The following is a 17,373-nucleotide window of genomic DNA, read 5'->3' on the forward strand; positions in this document are numbered from 1 at the left end:
AAGCCAAGTAATGCGTCGGATAATTTGCTGCATATATAACCATCAAATATTATACGCTTGATCTCGTGTTCACGGTTATTGGAAACGACCACCTCCATTTTTCACAAGCCCCCTCCAATATTTAATTTAACTTTCTCGGACCGAGGCGTAATAAACGCAATAAATAGATCAAAAATTGGTCAAATCTCGACTAGATTCGAGAGACGATTGGAAATTGCATTAAAGAGTCGATGTGAGATCAATTGCAATCTGTTTGGAAAAATGTATACGCGAGTGCAAATCAATTCTCATAAAAGTAGGACAATGAGGTAGTATTTGGTGCGGAGGATGCTACGAGGAAAATTTTATGGAAGGGGGGAGGGGGTGAAGGAGAAGCAGGGGAAGCGTTGAAAGTGTAGAGAGAAGGATAAGAGGAGAGTAAATGGACAAAATAAGGGGAATACAAGTGAGGATAATTGTAGGTAGACTGGAGAATGTTGGAGCATATAGAGGCCGGTGCGTGTAATTGCACGCAAAGCAGCGTCGTAATCCGCGCGCCGGGAGAAGAAGAATAATGGAGCGTTTGTGCTGTGCTTTTTACGGACGGGCTTCGCTCACGTTTCGTCGGAAAAAAACCGACGAGCCAAACAAAAAAAAAAAAGAAAAAACAAAGAAAAACTTGCATGTATCGCACGTTGCACAGCTGACACGAAACGTGCTTACGACTCGTTTCGAACAACCTCCTTGTTGATTTGAAACACAACGAATCTTACGAGATAGCTTTCAATAATTAACGTCTGTCGAGATAGATACAGAAACTTGAACTCTACGATCTTAGATCGTTGTAGAGTTGGAGGTGTGATATCCGGTTGGAATTTAGGTGGCAAAACACGTGAATTGGCTCTTAATGAATTTTCATAATTTATGTTAGCGTTGATACAAGGATATATTAATTAGAGCATCGTAGAAGAAAGTGATTTAGTTACCAGGCTCGAACTGATGGGCATTAGTTTGGTGGCCTTAAGTCCTGGCGATTAGCCACTCAGGAGACTAGAGTTTATAAGCAGGCATAAAGGCCCCAGGAGATAGCGAAGGATTACTTCGAACTTTGAATGTTTCTAGCATACTGACTAAAACTACATCGAATAAAGAACTATTGTGCTGAATCCCTTGATCCTTTGCTTTATAAGTTTCCATAAATCCTTCTTTGATTTGTGCAGAAAAAAAATCGATTAAACTGGAGCTTCGTTGAAGATTTGCTGTATTTTACTACAGGTACTTTTTGCCAAGAATCTGCGGTATATATATATATATATATATATATAGTATAGTATATTCCTTACTAATGATTTCCGCATGCCGGATGTTATTGTATAATTAAGTTCTGTCCCTGAGCAAATTGTAACTGTAATTGAGGGAAGGAAGTATGGAGAATGTGTGTACACACGGACAGTATGTATAACACGGATAATTTTGCTTTGTAGAGAGAGAGCGGAAGGTCCAAATAGCTGTGCGGGTAAAGGTGAGGATATAGCGAATACGTGGACCGCTTTTGCAACCCACCTCGTGCTTCTTCTACCAAAGTTATAGGGCTTATGCTATCTTAATCGTATCACGTCGACTTCGCTTATCTTGCTAGATGTATACGATCGAAGAAAACCAAATCATACATAAGGTGTGTCATAAGCTATTCAAGAGAAAAAAATGATATCCTTTTTATTCCTTATTTCAATTATCGATGCGTTTATATTTTGTTGTCATTGTTGATTTATTCAGTCTTTAAATTGTTTTATCGTAATTTGTTATTTCCTTTCCAAAACTAATCTACCTTGTTTATTTTATTTTCTAAGATTTGATTGGAATAAAAATTGATAGAAATTTCGTAAATAGTATTTGTTTTACAATATTATGATTAGTTAGCAATGTATACTTTTATATATTATATCAATATTTAGGGAAAAGTAAACATTTAGTTTAATGCATAGAAATACGCAGCGAAAATGTAAAGTACCTTTCTAACCCAGATCATGTTTCTCTGTACAAAGTTATGAGCTTTATGCTATCCGTATCCCACCACGTCGGACTCGCTTATCTCGGAAGAAAATGTATGTGATGAAATAGTAAAAGTATGTAAGGAACAAATAAAAAATGCGATAAATAAAAGTAAGGCAAACATAAATTTTGATAATTTAGTATTCAAATAGAATGCAATACGGTAATTTCGAGTTTTCTGAAGCCTCCTGTTTCAAATTTCAACTGTGTGGCGAAATAAAAGGAGGAAGAGTGAGATAAAAATAATGCATCTACCTAGAGTAGTATCATGCGGATCTCTCTGGTCGTTTCACGTTTGTAAGAAAGGGGAAAATATTACTGGTAAGAAATAAGGTGTCCAATTTTAAGTCTGTTGAGAATAATTAACTATGAAAAGAAATTATGGCCTCTTCCTGTTGTTAAAAGCCGGCTGGTTTTACGTTGGGAGAGACCCAGGGCAAAGATCAGCTCGTTGGCTTTGAAGGCCAGGTGGAGCTTCTCCATGGGAGACTATGGGGTTTTATGTCTTGTCTAACCTTGCTATGCGGACCACCCCTTAGTTTATCTTGCAGAATAGCTCGACGACTCGAAGAAAAAAGAGCTGCAAGAAAAAGGGAATGGAGCTTTCTTGTCTGCGTATCCACCCCGCTAGTGAGCTGTATGCTATTTACTGCTCATCAAACGGCGCTACCGGTAACGCTAGGAATGGAGATTAAACGTCTCTTGGATATATAAACCGGAGATGCCTCTTATTTTTCTCCCAAGCTATTCTCCACTTTGCAAAATATTCCCCCCATATCAAGCAATCCAGCAAAAGCAATAGCTCTTCCATTATGGGGATCCAAGCATTTTCTCCGAGGATTAATTCGCTTCTGATGCTATATCGAGCATCTCAACCTCAAACGACTCGTTTACCTATTCCATACATGTACTACAGCATTAGCATTGTTCCAAAGGCGATCGATGAAAAACGATAAACGAAAATTATAATTCTTATTATATATTATACTATTTATTTTAAAAATCTGCAGGAAAAGTACTAAAATTAAGAAGAGCTACGGAACCGAGCTTAATAAGCTCTATATTCAAAGTCCATGCAAGTCAAATGTTATTTTTAATCTGAATACTCGGTCCTTTTTTCATGGTTAGACAGCACAGGTGTTACATAGCAAAAATTTCTTCGTTTGCATGATATGATTCATGTCACGGGTATTTTCGAATTCAAAAACTCTTGCGGTGGCCCCTTTTTAAAGCGTTTCAGCTGGGATGGCTAGAGAAGGTAATATATTTCAGGCGTTAAGCCGAGCGTGGTCTCTGCAACATTACGAGCTTACGACGCGGAGCAAACTGCGCCCCGTTGTCGTTGGCTTACGGCGCGTTACATATTTTGTACTTGCGTAACTTAAATCCCCGACCAGTGTGCTCAGGTTTCCTCTCTTAAGCGCTTTTCATCTATCCGCGAGACAGAGTTGAAGGCCGCTTAAGAATTTCAGGTCAACGGCAAGCCACTCGGCTTCAAACTAAATTTCTATCAGTATGACCATTTTCATTTCGTACTACTTGTGTTTTTCAATATAATATTGTTGCATCGTTACAATTTTGCTTTTTTTTTAACACGAGTCTCTCTTTGCAATATTATACCTACACAAATATATGAATTGCTACGAAAGAATCACAGATAATTCGAAGATTGTTTATAAAAATATAATAATATTAACATTCGGGTACCGATGAGACAATTCATTCATTTCAAGTTTACATTTCGTCTCGCGCTAAAGAAAAACTACGAGAAGTAAATAGAACCTATCTGCTATGTAAGTAAAAGCGTTCAATCTAAGAAATGTTTCCCGGTACCTTGCACAAGATGTTACAATTAAATTTTCTTAAACGATGTTTCGCGTGCTCGCAGGTGTTCCTCAAATGGCAATAGAGCCAACGACAATGGATCGACTCTTCCAAGCTGGTAGCATCAACGCAAATTCTTTTTCAGCAATTTTTTTGCCTCTCGGTCAATTTCCTTTCGTTCTTTAACGAACTATGTTTCATTTATCTCGATCATTATCATTTGTCACCATTAGACAGAATATCCCAGATAAAATGTATACAACGTTCAAAAATATTAACGATGCCGAAGTAAAAAAAGAAAAACAAAAGAAATAAAGGCTTAATTAATTAAACACGCGAATACGATATAGTGCAGAGCGAGGGAGGTGTAAGGTATACGTCACGAATGAGAGGAAAAGTGACGTAAAGTGGAGCAAAGGTTAGAAGAGGAGAAGTGGAAGGGATCAGAGTATATTCAGCCAGGTATAGAGAGAGAGAGAGAGAGAGAGAGAGAGTGGGCTCGCCTGTGGCAAATATCGGATAGAAGCAAGGAAGACAGAACCGAACAGTACTGGATACTAAGCTAGGATAATGTTCAAGAAGGGTGTAGTTAATATTAACATCGTGCTATAGAGGCCGCGCGTGTTGTTCCTGCGTAATTTCCTACTAAACGTACTAAGGGATCCCTATGCATATTTCAGAACAGATACGCGAGCGACTTGCGCTCAAATTTCTATGTATTGCCTGTACCTTTGCGCTGGTGTTGGTGTTCACGTTTCACCTTCAGCTTCGCGTTCATGCTAGCGTTCACGTTCACGCTAACGCCCAGCCGTACCTTCGATTCTGCATATTCCATTACTAATGCTACTTCCTATCGCCGATACCGGAAACCACAGACAGAGTGACGCGCTGCTAATCATAGCGACGTTCGTATAATCCTGGCATTCATTCGGTACCGGATTAAGGAACAAGACGAACGGCTACCGTCATGTTTCAATTTAACCACTGTATACCCATACATCTCTAGCCAGCTCTACGTGACCAATTAAAAGCCCCCTTTTCCTATATACGAATCAGCAAAATTTCTACTGATAAAACGATCACTTTTTCAATCCGATGCAAGTTTTTATTTACTCTATACTGATTTAACGAGCCTTCTGCTACAATAATATATATATATATATATAAATATATATATATATATATATATGTAGCACGGATCAACGATACGAGCAATTTAGTTTTATCGATACTTTATTCGTACATAATAAAGCTTTTATTTCTGTTGTGCCTTGTTCTATTCTGTATACTAAATTTTTGAAATCTTTTTAGTGCCTGAAATCGATAAGAAATGTTTTCCATTAGCTCACGGTATTTACCTTTCCAGGGTTTTCTCGGTATGGACTAAAATATTTGACGTTTCTTGCTATAACATTATTTGCCAATCACTGCCTTAGCTTTCTTCAATTCTGTTGCAAGCGTTGAGCTTCTGGAAAATCTCAACTTTATACGTGGAGAAACCGAGCTATATCTACAGTAAAATGTCAGCCAATCACGCCTACACTTGAAAGAAGGGGTACGTGCTTTGCGATTTTCACACAAGCTCCTGCAAGCGATCCAACTTTTCATGGTTTATAACCCTTTTTTGTGATTTCCATCAAAATTTTGCTTCTTTATATTTATTTGTCTGATAATAATAGTATTTCGTGCAATCAGAGGTGCATAAGCTTATAGCTGAAAGCTGTTTTATTATCTATGGAATACCGTATCCAGTGGTAAATATAAAATGATCATTTGCGTCAATTAAAATTTAATGCTTTTTGCAACGCTTTATTGAAAATGTATGAGATATGATAATCAGAAGCGAGTGTAATTTTTTTTAATTAATTATATTACGTTAAAGAAAAATATTTTCTTTCTACGTAGAAAGAAATTTCCTGCAATTTACTGTGTTAGACAAGATAACCCACGGTTGTAATGAAAGCCAAAAAATTTTATTGAGCTATATAGCAATTATTAAGGTCTGCGTGTGGTTATTAATGTGCCAGCTTAGTAATATTTACGTTAAGAACTCGAGAAATTTAGTAAACACATGGGTAAAAATTGCTTTATTATCGGTGGTTATCACGAAGTTTTATTGTGTCTCCGTAATACGTGGAGCATGATAATTTTTAATATTTTTTAAGAGTAACTTTTATAAGGAAATTTTTTTTTACTATACTAGCCGAGCTCTTTTCTACTCATCCCAATCAAGTCTTGACTTGCTGGCGAGCATTTCCGTAAAGTATAATCGCTAATACTATAGTAGTTTTAGTTTCTCATTAGGCTTCCTAAGAATTCCCTCGATAAGTTTCCACCGGTTATCTTCACTACTTTTTTTACTTGAATCAAGCCGAGCTCGAGCGCTGGCTAAAGCTAATCCCTATAAAAGATGCTCTGAAATCTTCTGCATAAGCTAATTTTATCGCATAAACGTAAAAATAGTTGCAATAAAAATTCTATCTGTTATTCCTCATTTTCAACTTGATTATATATACTCGTTAAAAATTATAACGATATATTTATAACGAAACTTTCTTCAAATTTCAATTATACTTTTAACATTGAATAAAGACAAGTATATTTTATAAGTTTTCATAGGTATTCATTGACTCAAAACTTCAAAAATGAGTAAGAAATTGCTACTTGTGTAAATACAGTAAAAGTGCAAATTTATGAAAAATATTACACGAGAATAATAGTGCTTTCAAATAGAAATGATGAATTTAGACGACTCGAATTTTAACATACGTCGCAAGATTATCCGGAAGTAGAACTATAGGCAAATCACTTACCAAGTTTGAAATACCAGCTTTGCATGCACAGTTCAGAACTAGCCAATGCTTCATACCATTTTCTTAAGTACTACAAGATTATAACAGATCACATGAAATTCAGTCAGGAATAAAGAAACTTTTTCCTTTGATTTAATTTAATAATTTCCAGAAAATTTTATACCTACTTCAATAACTAATATTTTAATTAAAATTTTCTATACAGAATAATTTAATAACTCACACTCCTTTTTCTTTCTAACTCTTCGCATCTGGAGGAATAGAGATATCAAAGACTTACGAACTCTTTAACTTCTTATAACTATATAAATACTACTATAAATAACATTCGCTAAACATTGATCTTAGAGCATGCAAAAAAAAAAAAAAAGAAAAAAAGAAAAGCTTACCTCGACGAGCAATCAATAAGAAAAAGCAATGTAAAATAGAAGAAAAGAGAAGAAAAGAATATAGTCTTAAGTTGTGTTGAAAGAGCCAGTGGGACTTTACAGTGATTATGATTGAGAAATGATTATAGCTCGCACAAGTAAAACGCTTTTGTTGACATAAAAAAATGATCTCCTCTTCCTGACGACAATTTGCATGGTGCAGAATAGTGCACAGACATATCACTGGGATGTACAGGGGGGTAATATGAAAACGAAAGACTATACGCAGACGGATAAGATGCTTGAGGGTTGGGGAATTTTTTGAAAGGAGGGGGAAGCCAGGTGAGAGAATACAAGTCTCACCTGTGGTGTGGCCACCTTGAAGTTTCTGCTCGGGCCTGCCGACCCTTTCCTCGCTCGGTGGAGGCGGCCTCTCTGTCCGTTTCGGATAGTACGGGTAGTACGAGGAGGGCCAAATGGTAGTCGGTCTTTTCGCTGGCGATGGTGTGCTCGGTCGTCCTGGAAATAAATTAGGACCTCTCATCTAACCTCGTTTCAGGATACACGGTTCAAGGATGAGGTCGTGATGCATAACCCCTATCCTTGTCTCTTCTTTTAATACACGCGGTTTGTTCCACCTCTCTCTCTCTCTCTTTTTCTCTCTCTATCTCTCTCTCCCTCTCATTATCCCTTGTGTTGTGCACTATTCCTCACCATACAAGGCAAATATATAGCAAATCTCATGACAGCAATAAGAATTATTCTACTTGAATATAACATTAAAGCTATAGAGATCTCTTGAAAAATCCAATGAAAACATCATATATGATTTAAACGAAAAAACCATTGAATGAATAAAAACCAACAATACCGTAAACTAAAAGGCGAGTATAATAATAGATGCAACAGTCTTCCTAAAACTACATTAACCTACTTCGATATAGATGAGGATTTATACTTAACCATGGTTATATTGATGAATGGAAAAAAAGAGTTTGAAGGACGTGTGCACGTGTGCGAGATGAATTTAACAAAAATAGTTTTTCTATGCGTTATTGAGAGGCAAACGATCTTGATAATGCTTCCGCTCGGTATAATATGTGCTACGTATATAAAGCGCAGTATAACGCGTTTGAATTCTACAATTCCAAGCAGATGTGGTCGGCCTCTCGTACGTTTATACAACACACAGAGACACCGAGCAAGCTTGATGAATTCCGGCAGCTCCTTTGAAAACGAGCCAAGTTCAACTTGTTGCTTTCGATACAGATGGACGTTTCATTGAACGAGGAAAAACATCGTATTGCAGGAACTCCTAATACAAGATTGTGAAAAAGAACCATTTGATCCGGCTCTGTGTCTCAACCGTTTTCTCCTCCCAGTCGAGGACGAATAGTTCCGGAACTTGTCATCGTTTTTGCTGCCTCCTGAGCACATTCTATTGTAGACTGACGAATACCATTTCTAAAGCAATTTCACTCGAGCGAACTTATGCTGAATTTAAGAGCTAATTAACCTTGCCAATTAACTTTTCCATTCCGAATAAGAGTCGAGATCGTAAAACTATCGAAGGAGTGGTAGGTTCGCGTAAATTTCATGTTATACTAACTGCTACCAGAGAAACATTTTGCGAATGAAACTTTTCAAATCCATTTCAATATATGTGTGTAAAATTTTCTATTTCAGCTTGCAGACCGATGTAAAATTGAAGAAGATTATATATATATATAATCTCGTATCGAATGAGAAAGGCGAAGCAAAAGTTTTCTGAAAACGATTCCGACAAAAAAAATGATTCTGCTCTGTGTACTCCATTTTTATTATTATAAGCTGGTGATATCCCAAGAGGGCTACAGTCTTTGCTCGCGGTAGATTGAAACTTTTCCTAGACGATAATTCTGTACCGCTCGGCAGTCAGGGGTGCAGTTCGACTTGATGTTCAACAGGGGGCTAGTATACTTCTCTGTTCTCTGCTTCGTGTCTTGGCTCTAAGGTAGTTTGACACTTATTTCGTTCCCTATAAGCCGCCAGATTATTCAAACTATTATCGTCCGCTCTCCCGCGTGTGTCGTTTCTTAATGCGAGAATGGCAAGCAAAGCGTGAGAAGTCTCTGCTGAAAGTTTCCTGCTTACAGCTAATTACCAAGCGAACAACGAGCTTATATACATATTCTCAGATTTCAGCAACTTTGACAAATCAACGGGCAATCCACCATAAACGAAAAGCATCAGACGGATAAAATTATCAAGATAATACTGTAAAATATTTAAAATTTTACCTCGCTATCAAAGATTGCTTCGAGTTTAATTAACCAGTTAAACGCGAGTATCACTGCGAGAGACAAAAATTCTTTTTCAAGTCACATTCGTACGAGCGAATTTCGCGTTTTTAGGATTCGACAATATTACCACACTGAAAGCTTGTAACGGTCCCCCGTTTTTCCTCTCCCTTATCCAATTTGCCTTTTCCGCTTCTCTCTTTCTGTTTGGCAAACAAGCAACGGTCCTTGTTAACCACTGGTAGATATATACATATATCTACTATAATCGTAGACGAGCACTAAAAAGTTTTCGAATAAAAGTTTAAATACGCCCAGGAAACTTTGTTTTGCAGACCTCGCGCAGCCAAGCTCCCTAACAAAATGTGTATATGTGTGTATATGTATATGCGCACACACACACACACATACACACATATATATATATATATAGCCGTTTGCGGACCACCTGTCTTAACGCTACCGTAAGATAAGAGTACTCAGACGACGGCGTAATATTTATATCACGTTCTGACGTGACCCGGAGCATTCTATGCCTTGCTATACGTTAGTATTTACACGACGTCTTATGCCATCCTGCATTATGAGACCAAGTAATGACAATAAAGCTCGTATTTTACACAGCTTCTACCTCTTTGTTTAGTTTGGAGTCGCGTCATGAAGTTTTCTTAAGAGTTTCGGGGCTTTTTAGTTAACATGCTGTACGATAAACAGTTGAAAAGTAGTTTTGAATAGCATGGCAAAACTCGGGAATAATTAAACCACTACTTTGTTATCATATATATATATATATATACGTTATACCTATAGTGGAAACAGAATATATACCAAAAAACGAGTTTAACTCCCAATGAGTTTCTCGGAAGATTTCGGACCGATAATAGTCGTTTTAAATGAATAAGATTCCACGAGGAGTATCGAGTGTCAATTTTTTATAAAGTCTTAAGAAGATTCAAGTTGGGGAGGGTTGATGAGATTGCTTGGTAATGTAACGCTTTAGCAATTGTAGGGATGCCACAATAGTGACCGTAGAATCGTCTAGAGAGTGTTAAATGGAAAAGCTCAGCTGAAATCGAGATTTCAGTGCTGGGTTAAATCTTTCGATTTGTCTCCGAGCAGCAGTAGCGCACAGGAGCAGCTTCGATGAGGAAATTTAATCGCTGCTCGGTGAAGCGTGTTAGTGCTGGTCGGAGACACGCTTCGATTCTTTAAGATCGCTTTAAAAGCACGTCTGCGAAATGAACGGTTTAAAGACAAGCTGTTTTAGCCGGAGTTATGATTTCAGTGGTAGCTTTTATCATCTTCCATCTGTTGTATATATAGGGAATACGGGCGTATGCTTCATAGCGAAAACTGTGAATTTATTTATTAGAAAAATGCTTGCTTCGTCAAGTACAGAAATATCTAAATAATGCAATTATATCAGGCACTTCCTTCCTCATCAATCCACCAACTAATGAATTAAATCTTTGCTCGTTTCTATTGGTTCATTCAATTATTGACTGGTCCTCGAGCGTTTCCGAACTTTGTCACTTGTAGAAAGTCTCGTTTCACCCTCTTTATACTTCCATTACCATGTTTCATATATACCTATATAAATTAATTAATGATATTTCGACAATTTTATTAGTCCTCAGAAATAAATTTTGATTTAAATTTGACTTCTTCGAAAGATTGAAATATTCTTTTTAAATCGTGCTAGTCGAGTTTGAATAAAAAGCAAATACAGGTAATTAGATATTCAATTAATGAATTGGTCGTATTGTTTAGTTTGGAAGGATCGAGTAAACCAATCAACAAACTATTATTCTAAACGTTGAACAGCACTATTCTAGAATAGTCTTCTCCAAGGACAATAACAGTGCTATCTGGCTTCACCATCACACAGAAGTAGTGTAATCTCTGTACGATGATATAACGCATAGGGGATTCCTATCCGACGGTAATTGAATTTTAAATGTCCCTAATTAGGTCACTAGCTAAGCTGCCAATGTAACTCTGCGATAGAAAATTCAAATCTTTCCCGAGATTCGTATATATATAGTGGCCTTGTTTCAAAAACCACAGCTTACCGAGCGGAACCTTTTTTCCTCACGTATATATAAAACTTTTATGACAATAGCACGCGCTTGGACGAATGAAAATTTCACGAAAGAATATTTTGTTTATCGCGAACGTATTATTCCAAGATTTTTTTGAAATCTAAATATTTGAGATACAACTGTATGACGTAGGATGCAGGAAAACGTATCTACAGTGATAAAAAATAATCCCGCGATGCTGCATTTAGGATAATATTAGCAAAGAAGAAATTGCTTGAAAAAAAAAAGAAAAAAAAAGAAAAAAAAAGAGAAGAATAGCTGAGAAAATCCGGGAGCATCAGAATTCATGGCCATTGCTGGACTGATTTCATAGCATTCGATCTGCCTTCCTGACTTTTGAATCTCGCTACCTATGATATATGTTAAATCGAAGATTCGCCCAGCGGAATAATCTTATCTCCGTAGACAAGACAGACTGCAATCCTATTGGAAACTGTGGGCCGCTTAGAGCTCCATTGAGATATTGCATACCGCGGTTTGGCCCACTATTAACGTTGGCACTGTATCACATTGATTTTCACGAGCAATCAAAGCTCGCTTAATCGAATAAGCTTGACAAAGCTATAAGGCTTTCCTATGCTAACAATCAATAAAGGAAGAAAATAAAGAAGTGAAACGCGCGCGCGAAAGGACAAGGAATCTTTCGAGTGGCGCAAGACTGCGCTTAATTGCAATTAAAAGGTAATTTTGCGCTAGGAATAATAATTTAGAGAATACATATATCGTAGGTAGGTGTGCATGGATAAGGGGTAGGCAATAATCCAGGTTGGGTAGAGGAGAGAAAGTGCGGGAGAAAATTGTAAAGCTTAATACCGTAATACCACCGTGGCTAGCCTTGTATGGCGTTAATAATGCAGTATATTGAGATTGGTTTCACAAGGTTGAGAGGTAGGAACGGGCTAGCAGAACCACTGGGACCTGACCTAGGCATCCTCCCAAGTTATTCGCCGAGCTTAATAATACAAATTCACAGTTCGCGACCGGAGTACCGCACGCGGCCAAGCTCGACTAATAGAAAAATTGCCTTGCCACTTTTCTAATTCACATCCCGCAACTCTAGGGCAAAACCGCCCATTCCTCCTATATACCATTTCCTTGATATTACTCCTCGCGTTTAAAGTATAATATGACTTGATAAATCTATATAGCAAAGAGAATTTATAATTTGTCCCAGGGATGCGCTACATCAACTCAACAGTTGGTAAAGCGTGCTATTTATAAACATGCATAAACTTTCTACATCTAGCTTACAGTACAGGTATATATATATATATATATAAAAGCTACTGCAAATACGCGATTCAACTTGCGTGGAAATAGACTCGAATTTCGTGCGCGGATGATATTATCGAGCCATCGAGGCTCGCGATGAGTAGGTTATTTTATGCTATAAACGTAAATTCTGATCAAGCAGGTTTGCGACTTAAGCTTGGAAGAAAAACGGTCATTCTTATAATTGGAGCAAAATGCGATGAGTTTTATCGAAGTTTGGGTCGTATACTCGATTTCCCTTGGGTATAAAATTAAAAGAACGAAACGCGCGCGGTTTCCTCGAGGATTTTAATTCTAGCGCCTTTAATTTAAGCTTCTCTCTCTCTCTCTCTCTCCCTCGCTATATCTCTCTCTTTATTTCTATACCATCATCTTTCTTCTCTAGCAGAAAATATAAGAGCGCGCCTGCTCGGCACCCTCTTTAATTTCAGAATGTTCGGTATATTTAAGAAGCCGCTGTCGGCCACGACACGACGAGCTGCGATTTGAAAATAAAATGTGGCCGGACGGATAATGAGCTTTTGGAAAAGGTCTTAAGAAGACGCGAGAGAAACGAGGTTTGCATATATTGGCCGGGCTTCGAAAATGTGTGCTCGATAAAGTTCTCACCTTCTTTGTTGGCGCTGCTCTTAATCTCGGTGGCTTTGGGCGGTGCCGACGGTCTCGGGATTTCTGCAAAATACAAAATATTTCCTTGAAACTCAGCAGCTATATATGTATACATATATGCACCGTAGAAAAGAATAAAAATAAAACTCTAACGGGGGGTACCGATCGAAACAGGTGGCTCTAATAAACGCGACGATTTTCCAAGAATAAAACTACTCCCATCTGTATTCCCATAGAAAGGTTCTGATAGAAAAATAAGAGGAGGAAAGCACAGCGGTACCCAGTATTACCGAAGATAAGCCAAGTTTAACAAGCACTAAAACCGCTGTGAATTGAGTTATGCCCCAGACAGGTGAAGTGTGGATACAAAGAAAGTAATGGGGGTTAGAATCTGTTCTCTCTAACGTAAGAAAAGTGAGATTAATTCAAAGTTTAAATTACGCCGACAAGTAGCGAACAGCCAATTTTCTCGTGCGAAAGTATGTTAGGCCGTAAAAAAAGGTTGCGTAAAATGTAATCTCGCGAGTAAATCAAGTTTAAGGGTCTCCCCGGCTGGTAAACCGCTTACCGTAGATCCTAATGGAGCCCTCAGTTTCGCCGAGGGAGTTTCTGCTGATGCACCGGTAACTGCCGAAGTCTCCAGCTTGCAGATTTCTTATTGTAAGAGTCATGTGAGCCCTGTAGCTGTTCTCCATGACGTTTGTAATATATTTCTCATTGGAGAGTATCATCTCGTTGCCGAGGAACCAATAACTCATCGCTCGTGGATAGGCTTCGGTGTGACAATCTATTGTCACGTTGGTGCCTGATGGTGCACCCACCAGTTGGTTCGGCACGAAGATCATTGGAGAGACTGTAACAATCAGAAGTTACGTACCAATCAAGTAATTTTGCTTTACATACAATTTCAATTGGGAATTGACTCGTTCGACTAGCTTACGACGACGAATTGTTCTTGTTTATCTTCATTATATTATTCTATATAGATATAGATGTTATTAATTTTATACGTATCTCGACCTGGACTAGGATATATCATTGCAATTATATTGTATTCTTATGTAACATTTTTTCTACAAGAAACGTAAAATATAGTAATATATTATATCTTGTTAATGCGTTGGCAGATTATCCACAGTGTTCCTGTAATGAATGTAAAGGATATCCTTGTGCTTGTAGAGAATATTTCGTGGTTCGCTTTTGAAAGTTTGATTGTTGTTAGTAGTAATGAAAACTTTTTAACGACACGGCTCATAAGCATTGCATTAGCATATACATTGTATGTACTACTAGCGGTATTAAAACTGACACAAGTAACGCTGCATTTTCAGGAATGTCTTTTCGTAAGATGCTTGCTGACCGAAACGAGTTGAGAACAAAGTCAATTATCATAATAGAGTTGACGTCAGTATCCTCCGATCGAATGATGAAGCAGAAAAGTTAGATGACCCGGTAGCACTTTTTTACAACGTGGTCCACTTTGCAATACGAAGACCACTAATAGCTGCTTCTAAACTTCGTAGGAGATGCTGAAATTTTTCAAGTTAAACCCTAATAATTATTCCAATTAATATTCCTTCGTATCTTTCTCGATATTTCAACTTTTATTCATTTTCTGTCAGCATAAAGAACCTTATTTTTGAAATTCGAGTAATTAGGTGAAATGCTTGTGAAATTGTTTTCGTCTTTTATGTCCTTGCGTGCTTTCTCCATAGAACTCATTTAAGGCCATTTAAACCAGGGGAGATTCAATTTCAATTTGCCTCTCTCCTGTTCCCAAAGTGTTACGTCGAGGCAAAAAATGTGATCGCAATACGCTTGGTGCTGGGGCGTTGTTGGAAACTTTTGTTCTTGCATTCAGCTCTTCTTTCGAGGTGCTCGAATCATTTTGATTGCACCACTTTGTCGTATCTCGTACAGTCCACAGGGTAACTTGAATTTGTATAATGCCTCTCTGGAGAGACGAAGACCGACTACGACGGATGCTGGAGTTTTTTTTTTTTGCGTAGAATCTCTGTCCCGCTTTGGTCAACCACCATACATTATCCTACACTTATACTCTATATATATAAATAGATAAATTGTTAATATTTTTACGAGTTATTTTAAATAATATTTCGATTGAGAATTATTTCCTATTTCGAGAAATTCGATTGTCATAAAAAGGATGTAATTTGCCACAACAAGGTAGTATACCACGTAGTGGAGATAGTGGTATAATGTTGTCTCCTAGAGCAATCCACTTAAGTTCCCATAGTTCCTAGACAAACTGGTTGAAGAAGCTTTCTCTTGTCAAGCACTCTTGGACATACATCTGTCCGAGCGTTTGTGTATCCGTTGACGGTTGCAGTGGTAAGTGCAGGGTAAGTGGCAGACGTGAAATTTTTATTTCTCAAGTAGATGTGGTCAGTGCTATGACCGCCGGCTGAAAAGCGTCGTTCTCTCGCCCACCTAAATAAAATATCTGCCGTCCCTTCTAAATATTCAGTGGATAGTGCTTTCACCTTTCGTTGGCTCGTGCATAAACCCCCACTGTTCAGGTTCCCTTATCTTCTCCACCCCCTCCCCCTACCCCCCTCCTCAACCAACCATTTCCCTATCCAATGTTCAACACGACTGGGGCTAGTTTTTCCTCTGTATCGAAACGCACACGCGATGCACGTGTGTAGAACCGATGCGAGCATACGAAGTGACACAAACGAATGAAACACATAAAAGGGAAAAATGACCAGGACCAATGGGACGCTTGTGTGGCCTTCCTGTATTTCCCTCGGGCGCTCCCAACAGGGATGCTCCCCCTCCCCCTTATTCCTTTTCTGCCCTACCTGTCCTTTCTCTACCAGTGTACCTTCCATTCTACATTCGGCGCAGAGCTATACCCGTGCCTTCTATACTTTCTTCCTTTCTTTCTCCAGCAATAAGAGCCGGCCGTTGGGAATTCCCGCGATATCAAAACTTTTAGGTTTACATTTGTCCACGCAAATGTAACGCCCTCCCTTCCCTTACTTGTCAACCGCCACGAATTCTTCTTACGAGTCTTCTTTTGTTTTTGTCTAATCTAGACGCTCTTGGGAGAAGATTCCTGAAGAAGACGCTCGTGTACCACGCGATGGAACAAGTATAAAGAACGAAGACGGTTTTTGGCAAAGGTTTAACACCGACTCTGAATCCAATTGTTATGTATCATGGAGGTGTGTTATCCATTTGTAGGATGCAGCGGGAGTCTGAGAGAGAAAATGGTGTACGTATATAGGGATGACCAGAGGCACGTGACAATAGTTTTCCGGTGGCGCCTCTCGTCAAGCGTTTATAGATCGTTTTCGGGTTACCTGATATCGCGGATATCGGCGAGTATAAAGCCGACTTTATGGTAACTGTAACCCCACCGTGGCTGCAACAGCATGCCCTTTTACCTCCACAACTTGCTCCGGGACTGCACTGTACCGTGAATCATTAAACTAATAAAATAAGGCCGCATCGTAAAGTTTACCTTGCAAATTTATATATACATTAGCTATATATTGACTCTCGGAAATATTCCATCTATATTATTAAAATTAAGTGTTAGGAGGCTCTCTGGATTACCATAGGTATAATCAAGGTGTACTTACATTCAACATCCACGGTGATCCTCTTGCTGACGATTGGTGGTACACCGTTATTCGCGATGCACAAGTATGCTCCCATTTCGTTTCGTGTAATTTTGGTCAGGTTTAATTGTTCGCCCTCGTATCGCTTCACTGAAATCAGAATTTAACGATTTACTATGGTAAATTGTACAAATATTGTGTAATATCAAATAAGTAGCTTTCGTCAATATAGCTTTTGTCTTTGATCAAACAAGGCTACCGTGCATGATCCGGTAAACTGCTAGGAGAGATGCAACATTGCTCAATTACGCTTTGAACAATAGCCATCAAACAGCGGCTCATCAAAGTTCGGAGTAACAAATATTTAGATCAAATTCCACACATAGAGGCAGACGGAAAGTATGATTACAAGGTAGTTATTATATATATATATATATATATGTATTTTATAATTATTTATAGTATTATGGTTATATTGCCGAAAG

At 38.2% G+C, this 17,373-nt stretch overlaps 1 protein-coding gene across 3 annotated transcripts in view; it reads right to left on the minus strand.

The window, feature by feature from the left end:
• LOC136774351 (lachesin-like) overlaps positions 1-17,373 on the minus strand; it is a 159,039-nt gene that overhangs the window by 19,594 nt on the left and 122,072 nt on the right. For 2 of the 3 annotated variants that reach the window (XM_066728586.1, XM_066728585.1), the window contains exons 7-10: positions 16,910-17,038; positions 13,867-14,151; positions 13,299-13,361; positions 7,400-7,555 (exon numbers count right to left, since the gene is read on the minus strand). In XM_066728586.1, coding sequence (XP_066584683.1) covers positions 7,400-7,555; positions 13,299-13,361; positions 13,867-14,151; positions 16,910-17,038 — 633 coding nt within the window. The remainder of the gene's footprint in view (positions 1-7,399; positions 7,556-13,298; positions 13,362-13,866; positions 14,152-16,909; positions 17,039-17,373) is intronic. The other variant, XM_066728587.1, reaches the window with a different exon arrangement.

The sequence above is a fragment of the Prorops nasuta genome, unplaced genomic scaffold, assembly GCF_024137725.1.
Source record: "Prorops nasuta isolate Cenicafe-Biocafe unplaced genomic scaffold, Cenicafe_Pnas_1.2 PNAS00006, whole genome shotgun sequence".
NCBI classification, from domain to species: Eukaryota; Metazoa; Arthropoda; class Insecta; order Hymenoptera; family Bethylidae; genus Prorops; species Prorops nasuta.